The sequence below is a fragment of the Alosa alosa genome, chromosome 23 (genome assembly GCF_017589495.1).
Source record: "Alosa alosa isolate M-15738 ecotype Scorff River chromosome 23, AALO_Geno_1.1, whole genome shotgun sequence".
NCBI lineage: Eukaryota > Metazoa > Chordata > Actinopteri > Clupeiformes > Clupeidae > Alosa > Alosa alosa.
In genome coordinates, this window is record NC_063211.1 from 14409110 (window position 1) to 14424109 (window position 15000).

Here is a 15000-nt window from a genome sequence, read left to right on the forward strand (position 1 = left end):
TTTTAATGATCATTCCAACAGATCCACACATATCACAAAGCCCTTTCTAAGAGAGATTTAACATTCTGTTCGTCTTTGCCCTTCACTCTGTGAAAAGTGAAAAATACACCACTGTCCGTTTCACTGTACTGTAAGTAATCTCTCCTCTCTTCTCCCTGGCTCTCCTCTTCTCCTCTCTTTCTCTCTACCTCTCCTCTTCACCTCTATTCTCCCCGCCTCTCCTCTTCTCCTCTCTTTCTCTCTACCTCTCCTCTTCACCTCTATTCTCCCCACCTCTCCTCTTCTCTCTTTCTCTCTACCTCTCCATCTCTTCTCTGTCCTCTTTCTCTAGTTTCTCTAACTCCTGTATATATGACACCACCCTTTTTGAATCTTTCTACTGTTTTTACCTTCCAACTCTCTCTCTCTCTGTATCTCTATCTCGGTTTTATTTTTCCTGGTCCTCTATTTTGGTCTCTCTTTCCCTCTCTGTTTCACTTTCTTATTGTCTTCTGTTTCACACTCCCTTTGCTCCCTCTCTCTCTCTCTCTTTCTCTCTCTATCCCTCTTTCTCTTCTCTCCACCTCCACCTCCTCGTCCTCCTCATCTCCTGTCATCTATAAAAAGCTCTTCAGTGGTGCAGCACAGAGCACAGTGGCAACGAGGACTTGATGAAGGAGACAGCAGAGGAAGAATGTGCTAAGACACACATAAACTAACACACACATATAAACTATTGACACACACACACACACACACACACACACACACACACACACACACACACACACACACACACACACAGCAATCATACAGGCACAGCAGCATTACACCTGCACACAGACTCTCTCTCTCTCTCTCTCACACACACACACACACACACACACACACACACACACACACACCCTACTACACAACTATCAACCTTCAACCAAACACAGACACAGACATGTGGAAAACATCCACACAGAAACACACATCTACCATACACATCTACCACACACACATAAACACACACTAAATCCCAATTTGTCCCCTCTATCCTATTTAGAGCTTATGTTTCAGAAGTCCCTTTTATCAGTGGGGTAGTGCATCTTCTTGTCCCTGCAGCTGTGTGTGTGTGTGTGTGTGTGTTTGTGTGTGTGTGTGTGTGTGTGTGGGGGGGGAGGGGGGGGAGACCCCATCAGGGTGTCTGCTCAAGGACACAGAGAGGAGAGGAAAACACCCTGCTGACTACACACAGGACAGGAGGAGAGGAGAGGGGAGGGGAAAAGAGCAGGAGGAAGAGAGCATGAGGAAGAGAGGAGAGGGGAGGGGGAAGAGAGCAGGAGGAAGAGATGAGAGGGGAGAGAGAAGAGGGCAGGAGGGAGGGGAGGAGAGAGGGAAAGAGCATTAAGGAGGAGAGGAGAGGAGCCAAAAGAGAGGAAAGTAAAATTAAGAGAGGGAGGAGATGGCATGAGACTAAAACAAAAGATAAAAAAAAGGAGGGGAGAAAAAAGAAAAGGAGAAAGATAAAGCAGGAGAGAAAGAGTGGAGAAAATGGAGGCGAGAGGAGAGAGCATGAAAGAAAAGGGGGAAGAAAGGGAAGGAGAGCAGATGAGAGGAGAGAGCATGAAAGAAAAGGGGGAAGAAAGGGAAGGAGAACAGATGAGAGGAGAGAGCATGAAAGAAAAGGGGGAAGAAAGGGAAGGAGAGCAGATGAGAGGAGAGAGCATGAAAGAAAAGGGGGAAGAAAGGGAAGGAGAGAAGATGAGAGGAGAGAGGAGAGTTGGTCAAACAAGCCTGTCAAGCCTTTGTTTCAGACTGAGTGACAGCCCCATCACACACACACACACACACACACACACAAACTCACACTCACGCCTGGCACACACACACACCCACACACTGCTGCTAACGGGCAAGCTGGCATGAGGCTACTCCTGTCTTATGCCCACTCTTGGAGAGGGAGGGAGGAAGGCTGGTATCTTATGGGCAGAGTAGCTCATTACAGAACATGTGAGTGCACATAAATATGCGCACACACACACACACACACACATACACACACACACACACACACACACACACACACACACACACACACACAGACGTGTGCACCCCCCATCTCTCTCACACACACACACACACACACACTCCTCTTTTTCTTAATTAATTTGACCCCCACCCCCTACACACACAGATGCACACACACACACACACACACACACACACACACACACACACGCACGCACACACACACACACACACACACACACACACACACACACACACACACACACACACACACACACAGACGTGTGCACCCCCATCTCTCTCACACACACACACACTCCTCTTTTTCTTAATTAATTTGACCCCCACCCCCTACACACACAGATGCACACACACACACACACACACACACAAACTGGTAAAAAACAAAACATTACACACACCCCAGTATATGTATTCTGATGAGAAGCTCTCTGAAGCGGTAAACACACTTTCTGCCTATCTCAGTGTCCTTATCTCACTCTGACAACAATGATGGAAACACATGGCACAGACACAAAGAATCACACAAGCACATGGCACAGACACCAGACACACACACACACACACACACACAAGGATTCACCGTTGAGCTGCATATTTTCATATACACTCAAGACTCAGGAGAATAACTGCTTGATAGTGAGTAGAGAACACACACTCTATTTTATCTTCCTCTCTATCTGTCTCTGTTTCTCTCTTTCACACATAGACAGATGCACACAAAGACAGACACAGGCACACACACACACACACACACACGCGCACACACAGATGTATATCTGCTAATCCGAAAGGGCAAGGCTCTCTGTCACTCATTCATTCCACGACTCTGATTTCCTGCTGCAGTGCCGCATTGCATCTGTGTGTGTGTGTGTGTGTGTGTGTGTGTGTGTGTGTGTGTGTGTGTGTGTGTGTGTGTGTGTGTGTGTGTATGTGTGTGTGTGTGTATGTCTTTGAGTATGTGGCATGTGAGGTTGTAGAAGTATATATCTCTGGTCTGGATATGCGACCATGTGTATTTTTATGTGACAGTGTGTGTACAGTACATGTCTATTCTGTGATTGTGTGAAAATCTATATTTGTGTGTATGTGTATAAGTGTTTAGGTGTGTGTGTGTGTGTGTGTGTGTGTGCGTGAACATGAGTGTGTGTGTGTGTGTGTGTGTGTGTGTGTGTGTGTGTGTGTGTGTTGTGTGTTTGTGTTCTGATGTGTGTTTTTGCCCTTTTTTGGGGGGGGATTCTGGACCAGGGGTGAGTTTTTGCCTTTGTGGTCTAAGTCTAACTGTCATCTCATCCCCACAGACTGTCCTCATAACTATTCATACTGGCAGGCATTTGCACAGAATGTTCCGGGCCAAGTTCCTCTTTGCAGTTTGGAAGTCACACACACACACACACATACACACACACACAAAGAAGGAAGAAAAAGACGGTAGATTAAATATTTAGAATCCAGAAACTGCTGGTACCTGCTCAAAAACTGCTCAAGGTCCTTCTGTTATTGGGAGCCTTGCTGCTTTAAAAGCTTGATGATTTGTCTGTGAATTTGACTAATTATTCTTTCAAGAGAAACCCCCTCTGGACCCACATGCCTAATTAACTCTCCTCACACCAGACAGGCCCCACAATACAATGCCTCCTCATACAGTGTTTTTTTTTAGTGTTTACTTCTCTCCTGACACTTCTGTCATTTCATCCGCGCTACCACGTCCATTCTCTCCACCTCTCATTCCCTCTTACACAGCCAGAGGCTTTTTTTTTGCATTCAACTGTAGAAGGACGAACAGTATTTGCAAGGACAATTTGTTGTCCAGCATTCCTTTGTCACTGACAACATTTAATTAAATTCAATTTGATTTATAACATGGCATTTTGCTCAAGACACTTTACAGAGCCCACAATGAATTTGAACCTGGACTTAACCATAATTGTAGTATCTGATAAATCATAGTAGACCTATATGATAAAGTATTGTTGCAAACTATTTGTGACAATTTCCAACCAGCGAGTCCCCTCAAGACAACAAGCTTCTGCCTGAAAACGACTGGTTCAACCTTTCAAACTAAACTATTCCAAAGTAATTAATCTAGTTTAAAGGGAAACTTGGCAGGATTTCCCCCCTCTGCTGGAGAAATTGTGCATTATGCTATTTCAAACTGTGGGAAAAGGTAAGGATAAAGCACATGGATTTGTTTACAAGCTAGCGAACAGTTAGCATAAGTTTGGCAGAACTATGTGGATGTTACAAGGTAAGAACCACGATTTAAAACGAGTTTCTTGTTTCTCACTTCTCTTTCCGGGACGGTAGTCTCAATGTTGCAAGGTTGGTTTTCTGCCTGAGGACGCTAGGCGCAGCGGGGAAAGTCACCATTTTCACCGGAACAGATAATTTAGCCATCCGAATGATTTCTAAACGGGTTTATTACGTTGAAATAGTTCCCCTTTAAGTCCTTTACTTTTGTAGTTTTATAAGGCAAGTGTGCATTTGTGTTGAGAAGTTGACCTTTGATGTTAGTCAATGTAAACTTTTTTCTTTGTCATGAGCTCTCTTTCTGCCTGGTAACACGCGCTGATTAAAGTCTGATGACCTCCACCTGTTCCTGCTCTGCTCTGCCTCACCCTCGTTTACCTACCAGCTGCACTGCATTCACCACTCATCATGCCCGGTATATAAAGCCTTGCTTTTCAGTCCACACTTGTCAGATCGTCTGCAAACCCGCACCAGTTACCTGCCTGTCTTGAAAACCACTCTTACTCTTTGCCTGTGAACCCAGACCCGCCGACTACTTCTTTGATCTCCAGCCCCGGTAATCTTGACCTGCCTTCCGTCTCTCTTCTACGAATACAGCCTAGCCCTTGACTGTACTGCTGCTTCGTTTCAATTGCTGTTGTGTGTGTGTTTCCCCCAGGACTTCCCGGATCATCCAGCTCCTGCCATTGCTGCTCGGCTATTGGGGGAACACACACACGCAGACTCTTGGAACTCCCGGAACCCCTGAAACCCCTGTAACCCCCAACCCTTAAATAAACATTCTAACGTGACGCTTTTGTGGTCCTCGTCCTGTTTGGTGTCTGACATTCTTATGTATTCCTATAAGCAAAACTACTCGCATTAGGACAGCCATTCAAACAAGCACCCCTTTCCTATCCATTTACACATTTATTAATTTAGCAGCATTTTTATCCAAAGCTACTTACATATGCCAATTATATTACAAGGGTCATTGACCCCAGAGCAAGTCAGGTTACTGTAGTGCCATGTTCAAGGGCACAACGGTGGAAGCAGGAAATTGAACCCACAACTTTTTCAGGCTACTGCATGTTAGCCCAGCTCCTTAGTCATTATGCTACCACCTCCCCTCTGGTTCACTCACCCAAGATGGCCACCACCACGTCGTCCTTGAGGATCTCGATGGATCCGCGCGACAGGAAGTAGAGGGCAGTGAGCACGTCGCCGCAGTGCACGAGCGTGTCGCCGGGCGGCGCGTGCGTGGTCTTGAAGCGCATGGCCAACGCTCGCAGGCAGCCCTTGGTGGCCCCGCGGAATGCCTTGCAGTCCTGCAGCAACGTCTGGTTCAGGTGCAGACAGATGTCTGCCTGCAGACACTCGGGGAAGCCCTTCAGGACCTGAAGTAGGAAAGACAGAGAGACACAGAGAGAGAGAGAGAGAGAGAGAGGGAGGGATGGAGGGAGGGGAAATGGATGACGAACCACAATGGAACGGGAGAAGAGAACTGTTTAAAAACCTCGGAGGAGAGAGGGGAGTAGAGTCACAGATTCTTCTGTACATCTACAGTATATCTTTAAAAAACATGCTGTAGTGACTATTTCTTGTTGTGTATTTATATTCATAATTTCTGTGCTTATTTTTCAGATTAAAGATGGTAAAGGCTTGTAAACAAGCAAAAGAGAGAGAGAAAGGGGTGAGATATAGAAATTAATATTGAGTACAATTGCCATTTGTGTTCTGCCTTTAATTTTCAAAGCTTGCTCTGTACAGTAGATGCCTGAGAGCTTCAGTATGTCGAGACACTCCCTCAAGAGTCATGGGTGAGATGGAGGAAGCCAGAACACACACAACAGCTGGCTCTTTCCTAGAACTGGCCCTCGTCCGGCCCAGGAGCCAACCGGGTCTCAGCCTCATCATAAGAATATGATACACAGGACAACCTGCTGAACAGCGTTGCCAAGCAAGGTCTTCTGAGCACATGTTGTCCATGCACGTTGTTGTTGATATTGGGGCAACATTTGTTTTAATCTTGAGAGCTGTAACCAATTGGGCAACTTATCATGAGCTTCCAATCAGAACACTATCAACCGTTCATGTGACTCCCTGGCAAAATTGCTCCAAAGTTGCTCCATTTATAAATGCCTTTTCCGGCCCAGATGTCAGCCCGATCTCAGACGGACTTTAGTCTGATGTAGCGCCGTGTGTATCCCAGAGCCAGTAGCCATCTGTGGAGATGCTGGATGAGATCTGCACTTATAACACACAAACAAGGACAGGTAGGAACAGTCAGATCTCCTCTACACTACAGCACCTGAGCTCCTCGTCAGTTCATAGAGAGAGAAAATGAGAAGCAAAGATGGACAGAAATAGAACAGAGAGAGAGAGAGAGAGAGAGGGGGATGTGAGAATAGGAGACAGAGAGGAGAGATGGAGGGAGACGTGAGAGTAATGTGAGAAAGGCAAAGAGAGAGTGAAAGAGAGAAACAGAGGGATAAATAGAGAATCTTCTAGAATTAGAGTTTCTGTCTAATGACAGCTTCTCTCACAGCCACTGAACCAAGCAGTTAGCGCGTGAGAGGCAGAATTAGCACGAGACCACAGAACTCCTGCTGAACTGAAGCGTCAGACAGAGCAGGCGTTAATGTGCCTCATTTAGATCTAACTGTGGAAAAAGACTCACAGAGGGGTAAAAAAAGAGGACAAAAACCTTACCTGGCAAATCTGACAGAAGAAAACGCTTAGAAAAAGGAACAGATAAATAAATAAAACAAAACCATAAAAAGACAAAAAGAGGGATGAGTCTACCAGAAGAAAAACAAGCCCTTTCAGCAGAGTGAATTTAAAATAACTGTTCTGGTTGCGTCTGTCACTGCGAGTGACTCTGATCAAAATCAACAACGCTGCCAACACTACACACTCCAGCACTCACAAGACGTGTAAATCGTTGCAAAGACTGTAAATGCAAAACTGACAAACTCAATTAAGAAGAGAGCTGACTTCTAGAGCGTTCCGTTTACAAGAGTGTGATCTGCGCTTCTCTACAACCCAGCAACAGCCTCCATATTTGAAGGATCCAGTACTTTTAACAACAAGCAATACATTTGACACAGACACTGAATATGCATTGATTTACAAAGATGTCATTGACCACATTTGTAACTGCAAAGTACCAGAACGTCCCACCGGTCACTTGACGGTCAATGCCACCTGTATTAATGACTACAACTCTGCCGACTCTCTCGCAGTATTAGCATTAAGTGCTGTGTTGCCCATTAGAGCACTTAGACCCATCAAAGTGACAGCTGTGCTCTCTTCTTACCTCATACACAGCAGACATTTTATTAGTCATGGTGTGTGTAGCCATTTTTTTTCATTAAAGAGGAGAGAAGGGACCAGCTGACCTGGATTCAACCCTGCTGCGGGAACAAAACTACTCCCTTGTGGGGTAGGGAGCGACAGCTGAAGAGAGGGCTTTTAATGGTGGTGTTAAAGAGGGAGATTTGGAAAGAAAAGGTCTAACAACATTTGGCAAGTGCAGGTGCCAGCAGCACATTGCATAGCCACTCTTCCCTCGCTCTCTCTCTCTCTCTCTGTTTTATAGTGAGAGACAGAAATAGAGAGAGAGGGGGTTGAGGCAGAAGGAGAATGAGAAACAGAGAAAAGGAGATAGAAAGAGTGAGTAAGAGACAGGGGTGAGAACAAGGGAGTTGAAAGGGAAGGAGAGAGAGAGAGATGGAGGGAGAGAGGGAGAGAAATGGGGCTGGAGGCGTCTGTTTGCCACGCTCGCTTCACCTTGGCACGCTTAATTCTGTCTCTGTCAGAGTCTGTGAGCGATCCTCACAGCATGTTTGAAAACACAGATGTCATGCAAACACAAGTCCCCGTGCCCGCCAAAATGCAAATCGAGGAAAATTGAGTGTGTGTGTGTGTGTGTGTGTGTGTGTGTGTGTGTGTGTGTGCGTGCGTGCGTGCGTGCGTGCGTGCGTGCGTGCGTGCGTGTGTGTGTGTGTGTGTGTGTGTGTGTGTCAGAGCTTAAAGCAGTCTGCTCATCATCTATCTCTGGCATGCAAATCTACTCCAAGTCAATGCTTGGGCACAGACCTCAACAAAACCCCCATACTCATTCATCTGTTTTAAAAAAAAATGCTAAATTGTTTTAAATGATGTCATTATGAGTTATGGGAGCATGCCCTCTTTGTGACCTAGCAAAGGTTTGCATAAACACTGTCGTGATCTTTCCCCAAGTGCAGACATGTTTACAAAGTGCTTTGCATGTCTTGTGTGCTAGTGACCTTGACAAAAGGGGACAAATCATAGCTCTTTTGCATACTAATTCTCACAAGTCCTAACAGCTTGAGAGCCTGGGGTACACACTGTATCTTTGCATGTGGGATACACTTTATATAATCTGACATAGACAATAGTATATGGGGCTGTATGGGACATTTAGGTTTCACAGATATGTATACCATAGACAGGGTAATACCTCCTGCTCTTACCAGAGTGTTGAATTCAGTCCATTTGATATGAAGCAGAGATGGAAAAGACAAGTTTTTGTATGAGCACAAGTGACCATGATCATGTGTTTCACAAACAAGGCTGTTCTGGTGCTAAAGAGTCTATGGTTGTGAAGAAATACAATACATCAAGGTCATCATCGCTAACTACCAACAAAGTAAACACAATGCCTCACTATGTCATTGTAGCCTATAGAGTGCAAAACTGTAAACATTGCAGTTTAAAAGAACATCTCTCCAAATAAGACAAGTACATTGAACATATAAAAATGGATGTGAACAAGGGAGAGAGAGAGGGAGGAAGTAATCATCAGTTTTTTTCAGAAAATGTTTACAGGATATTATTTAACAGGTTTAGTGTGCATTCTCTTGCATCATATCTGACTTCTGTGAAGTCAGTTCAAAGCTCATTCACACCACTGCCATGCAAGCTAATATGGAGCTAGCACCAAGCCCAATGCATGCTGGCCCAAAAAGCATCATGGGAAATTATGAATGACCATCACAGCGGATTTTGCTGAAGGCAACAGGCTTGTGCACTGGCTCTCTCTCTCACACACACACACACACACACACACACACACACACACACACACACACACATATGTACACATCCTCTCTCACACACACACACACACTCTCTCTCTCACACACACACTCACACACACACACACACACACACCATGTTCATGTCGATGCCGTTAGTGTAGGTCCAGGCGTGCTGGAAGTACTCCTCCAGCCTCTGGCGCAGCGGGTTGGGGATCTGGTGGAAGCGGATGAACTCCTTGACGCGCAGCATCTGCAGGTGGTAGCGCGCCGTGCCGGAGTAGAGCCGCTGGATGATCGCCGACACGTTCCCAAAGATGCTGGCGTACATGAGTGCTGCGGGAGGAGGTGGGGGAGAGAGAGAGAGAGAAAGAGAGGGGGAGAGAAAGAGGAGAAACAAAGGGAGGGATGAGAAAGGGGAATGGAGGAGATGTGAAGGGGACGGTAAAAGGAGAGGAGGGAAAAAAAGAAAGCAGATATTACAGGAGAGAAAAGAGGAGAGAATAGGGGAGGAAAGGGGGAGTGAGAGGAGGAGAGAAAAGAGGAGAGAAGGGAGGAGATTGGGATGGAGAGGAGAAGGAGAGAAAGGAGTAGAGAGGAGAGGAGGAGAATGAAGGATAAGATAGGAGAGAGAAGGAGAAAAGGATTGGAAGAGGAAGAGGAGATGAAAGATGGAGAGATGATGAGGAGGAGGGAGGGGAGGAAGAGACGAGACGAGAAAGGGAGGGGGATAGGATTGGAAGAGGGGAGAGGGTGAAGAGGAGGAGAGGAGAGAAGGAGGGGATAGGATTTGGAAGAGGGAGAGGAGAGAGGGAGTGCAAGAAAAGTGGTGTTTATGACTGTAAGCCATGAATCTTGTAGTCTGAAGTAATGCTCCCTGCTGAAAACCCAAGTCCCTGATGGAGGCCTTCTGTTTTGTTTGTTTTCTGGGTTATACTTCATTCTTGGTAGCCTAAGGTACTATACTGTGCACTTATTCGTTATTAACAAATTAGTGCAGTCTACTTAAGTCTGTAATGTTACCGTACACAGTTATGGTTTGGCCCACTAACAATACAGTACATAGTTCCTTGATCATAACACTGTATTGAAATAATTACTGATTTTATATGAGTCCACTGTTTTATAACTTATTTTATTAACTTTTTTCCATACCTCCATTAATCTGAATGTTTTCTCTTATTTTTAATGTAACTTTGTAAGAAATGTAACCATTTCTCCTTTTTTACTAGATTTACGTCTATAAAAAGATACAACAACGTTTCAGAACTTCAGAACAAAAAAAGTGACTGTTTCCTGTTCTCCTCTGTTTTGAGTTCTTGTCTGCGTGAACCACAAGGGGCTCGTTCTTGTAATATTTATGATGACTAAATGCTTCAGCTGCGTTGCTTCTTGTTCCATTTCACGAAGGTTTGGTGAAGCATGCACATGGTGCAGACACACCGGGAGGAAGATACATTTTGACATGCTGTATCGTAAGTCTCCCACACTCCCCAGGAGTCCGTATAAACCACGGAAAAGGGTTTGCTCTTGGCCTCACTCTCCTCTTGTATTGTTCTCGGCTGGTTACTGGCCCTCTCTTGAGCAGCATCAGAGAGCGCACGAGGCTGTGCCAGCGCTGAACATTCATGTGTACAGTACCTCCAGTCCTAGTCTGTGCATGAAGAAATAGAAAAATAGAGCGGGAGTTGTTGCTGACGTGAGTGCAAATGGTATGGTTGATATTCAAAGGCCCATTTGAGCACCACTTACCAACCTAAAGATTAGCAAACTCAACATAACTCAATCAAATCTTAGTCATCTAATTGCTTTGATTAAGTAAAGTTTTGTGAAAGTACGAACCTGAAGAAGCTGAGGTCAAAACATGTTATTCCAGTGGTGATGATCTTTACTTTTGAAGTATGATATTCCTGCGTAACACCAGCACCTGGGATCCAAAAACGGCCAGTGCACAGGGATTTTGTAAACTTGTAAACTCTAAATATGTTGACATAGCAACAAGATTAAGTGACTAGGTCATGTTGAGTGTGCTAATCATTTTTGACAATAGGCTACAGAAGCAAAATGCCTGGGTAAGTAAGGGGAAATGAACGACATGGCTTTACGGGTAGCAGAAGTTAATGCACATTCAAGGGGGCGACGTGGGCATCACACAATGTGACAATTTATTTACACTGCACAATGAATTTAGCTAATTGATATACAACTGTAGTACGGCTCCAACAAAAAAAAACTGGAGCTACTGGTGTACAAATATCTAAAGTTAAAGGAATTATTCGGAGTAAAATGCACTTTAAATCAATTTACGGATGATTGGGAGTACATACGCTAGCATCTTTAGGGGAAAGTCTGTAGGAGTCGATTGCATCACGTCGTTGCACGACATCACGTCACGTGCCATTTCAAAATTCCAACCTGTTAGTAAGCTAGGGTTTGCTGTTGCATACAACTTCATTTCAATTTCGAAAGAAATACTGGACTATGTTTTTAAAAAAAAAAAAAAAAAAAAAACGGCGACGAAATTGTGAATTTCCAGAGCGTGTTACTCCACACTCGGCAATCGACTCTTACGGACTTTCCCCTAAAAATGCCAGCTGCAGCAGCAACATTTCCGGAAAGGTACTGGCTTGATGAAATTCATTCTGGACTCTTTATACGACCACATAAAGACCTCGGGATTGTTCGGTCTGGCTTTAGGGACCCTCTACTCACTACCACGTAAGTGTAATGTTGTTTGGAACTGTAGAAGAGGTATAAAAATAGCGTTTTGTAGCGGCAAAATTACATGCCCTGGTCACTAACAGGCTAACGAGTTTTGACTAAAAACGGTAAAATCGAACTTTCTCAAAACACATCCGAATGACATGATTTTGATGTCAACTCAACGTATGTACTCCCAATCATCCGTAAAAATTGATCTAAAGTGCATTTTACTCCGGATAATTCCTTTAACTGACGTTCTAAAAACTGCATCATATAATCAGAAATTCAACCAGGCAGCTCATTCCCACATCTCAGGGCTCAGTGTAGGCTCTGAGTCACGAAGACAGTAGGATGCCACTATAAGATCCCATCTCTGAGCTCATCCATCTGACAATCCCGCCAAAAGCAGCTGCTTTCTCTCATCTGCTCTCATATTCTCCACTCGCGCTGTCTCTCAGCAGGAGGATCAGACTTGAAGTCACATTAAGATGCTATCTCTGCATTCACAGGCATGACGTGATGACGTTTACAATCAACTGACCCTAGAAGGGATTTAATGCTAAACTGGGATAGAAACATTTTATATCCTGTTCTGGGGAAGACATTATAATGTATGCATCAGAACAGGTAGCAATCTATTTAAGAATAAGACTCTTAAATGGTAGGATACATACATGTCTCATCTGCCATTAAACAGTGAGGTAACAAAGAGCAGGTAGTAGGCAGTGTGCTTTTAGCTTATGCTACATAAAAGCTTGGTTAGTAAAGTCGCAGCGCTAAGGTAAAGAAAATGGTATTTAGCAGATGCTTTCATGCAAAGCGACTTGGGCTTAGAATGTTCTGGAATTGAGCCTGGGCCAACTGCTCGCCAGGCGGTGACACTAACGACCCCCCTCGCCCACAGTGTTAGCTGCTAGCGGGGGGCAGCTAACTCTCATCCTTGGCTGACCTCTTCAGTTTCCTCTCTGTGCCTTATTAAATCAGTAGTTTCTGAAACCACAGGGACTGCCCCCATGCTTCCGTCTCAGAAATATACTGTAACTCCATTTTCAATGCAGCTGCAAAAATGCTTCCTGCCACTGATCAACTTTTTCATTGGCTGAGATGAGTCAGCTCAAAATTCCGTCCAGTCTCTCTGGAGACATTTTTAGCTGCAGCTAAAATCTAACTGAAAATGGGAGACAGTCCTGACAATGCTTAATTTCCTCTTAAAATCAGTCTATGGCCATTTTAAAGGACTGCTCAAATCATAACAAGACTGTAACAACCCAGATTTGTGACATGTACACCAATTCCAGCCTCTATAAACGTGATAACAGGATAATTAATGAACTCCAGCAAACAGTTATTGTGCGCACATCCCACCTTCTGGCAGGTGCAGGACAAAAGAAAACTATACTCAATTGAAAAAATATAATGTCCGCAACACTGCTTTTGACTCCCAATTATTTAATGCAACGTTTCGACCCTGCTGGGTCTTCTTCAGGCAAAATGCCACACGTCGGGGAGTTCTTTGCCTCCGCCTTATCCATCAATTCCGTATATCGGGACATCTCGGCGGATGTTATCCCTTACATGGCACTGTGACAAGCCATAACCCAAATTTACACCGAACTGCTGTACATCATCATGACACACCAGAATCACACACCTGTGACAAGCCAGTATATATGAGACTACATGCTGATTCCCTCTCTCTCAACCTCAAGCTGTACATCAGTGGTGGTTGAGGAGGATTACCCTCCTCAGAGTAAAGCATTTTGGGTACCTTGATAAAGCACTTTATTGGCTACATGCAATGTGCTAACCTTACAAAAACAAAATGTTTCTTGCAACAATGACAAGTTTGCTACTAGTGGCAAATAGGTTTGTCTGTGTTTTGCCACCACACTTAGCCAATAATGGCAAACTTCCAGTGAACTTCTGGTGACAAACCTAATTTACATATGACATTGTTGCAAATTTGCTGCAACATTGCTCACACAAGTTAACCACAACTGTTTGCCAGAAACCAAATTTGCATGTGAAAACATGACCTTGGTGCAAATTTTCGGCAACTGATCGCCAGAAACCTGAAGTTTCTGTAAGGGTATTGTTGCTATCAGCATCACTCATAGTTGATAAGCATGACACAGATGGAGAAGATCTTCTTAGAGTTGGTGTGTCGCTCGAGGATGTGCGTGTGTGCGTGTGTGTGTGTGTGTGTGTGTGTGTGTGTGTGTGTGTGTGTGAATGTGCATGCATGTGTGTGCAGGTGTGAACCCACTTACAGCTAAAGAGCATGACACAGATGGAGAAGATCTTCTTAGAGTTGGTGTGTCGGCCGAGGATGTGTGTGTGTGTGTGTGTGTGTGTGTGTGTGTGTGTGTGTGTGTGTGTGTGTGTGTGTGTGTGTGTGTGTGTGTGTGTGTGTGTGTGTCCACATACATGTGTGTGCGTGTAGGTGTGAGCCAACTCACAGCCGATAAGCATGACGCAGATGGAGAAGATCTTCTCTGAGTTGGTGTTGGGCGAGACGTTGCCGAAGCCCACGCTGGTCAGGCTGCTGAAGGTGAAGTAGAGTGCCGTCACGTACTTGTCCTTGATGGACGGCCCTGAGGCCGGGTCGCTGTAGTTGTAGATCTTGCCGATGGACAGGCCCAGGTTGTCCAGCCAGCCGATCTTGTGCTCCAGGTAGGGCTGCTCCACATTGCCGATGGCGTACCATATGCAGGCAAGCCAGTGGGCAATGAGGGCGAAGATGCACATGAGGAGCATAAGAACGGCTGCGCCGTACTCCGAGTAGCGGTCAAGCTTGCGGGCCACGCGCACCAGACGCAGCAGGCGCGCTGTCTTCAGCAAGCCAATCAGGGTGGTGGTCTGGAAGGTGGGGGAGAGGTAGGGGGTCAAAGGTCAAATATCAAAGGTCAAGACTTGAGGAGCAAAAACAAAGCATGGATTTTGGTTATGATCACTCCGCAGACAACTCCAACTGACAAATGGCGCTGCC

The 15000-nt window shown here is 45.1% G+C and overlaps 1 protein-coding gene across 3 annotated transcripts in view; it reads right to left on the bottom strand.

Annotated features, from left to right (window-relative positions):
- Positions 1–15000, bottom strand: part of kcnh7 (potassium channel, voltage gated eag related subfamily H, member 7) — a 96825-nt gene that overhangs the window by 15698 nt on the left and 66127 nt on the right. For 2 of the 3 annotated variants that reach the window (XM_048234810.1, XM_048234807.1), the window contains 3 exons: positions 14471–14870; positions 9445–9644; positions 5390–5642 (listed from right to left, as the gene is read on the bottom strand). In XM_048234810.1, coding sequence (XP_048090767.1) covers positions 5390–5642; positions 9445–9644; positions 14471–14870 — 853 coding nt within the window. The remainder of the gene's footprint in view (positions 1–5389; positions 5643–9444; positions 9645–14470; positions 14871–15000) is intronic. The other variant, XM_048234808.1, reaches the window with a different exon arrangement.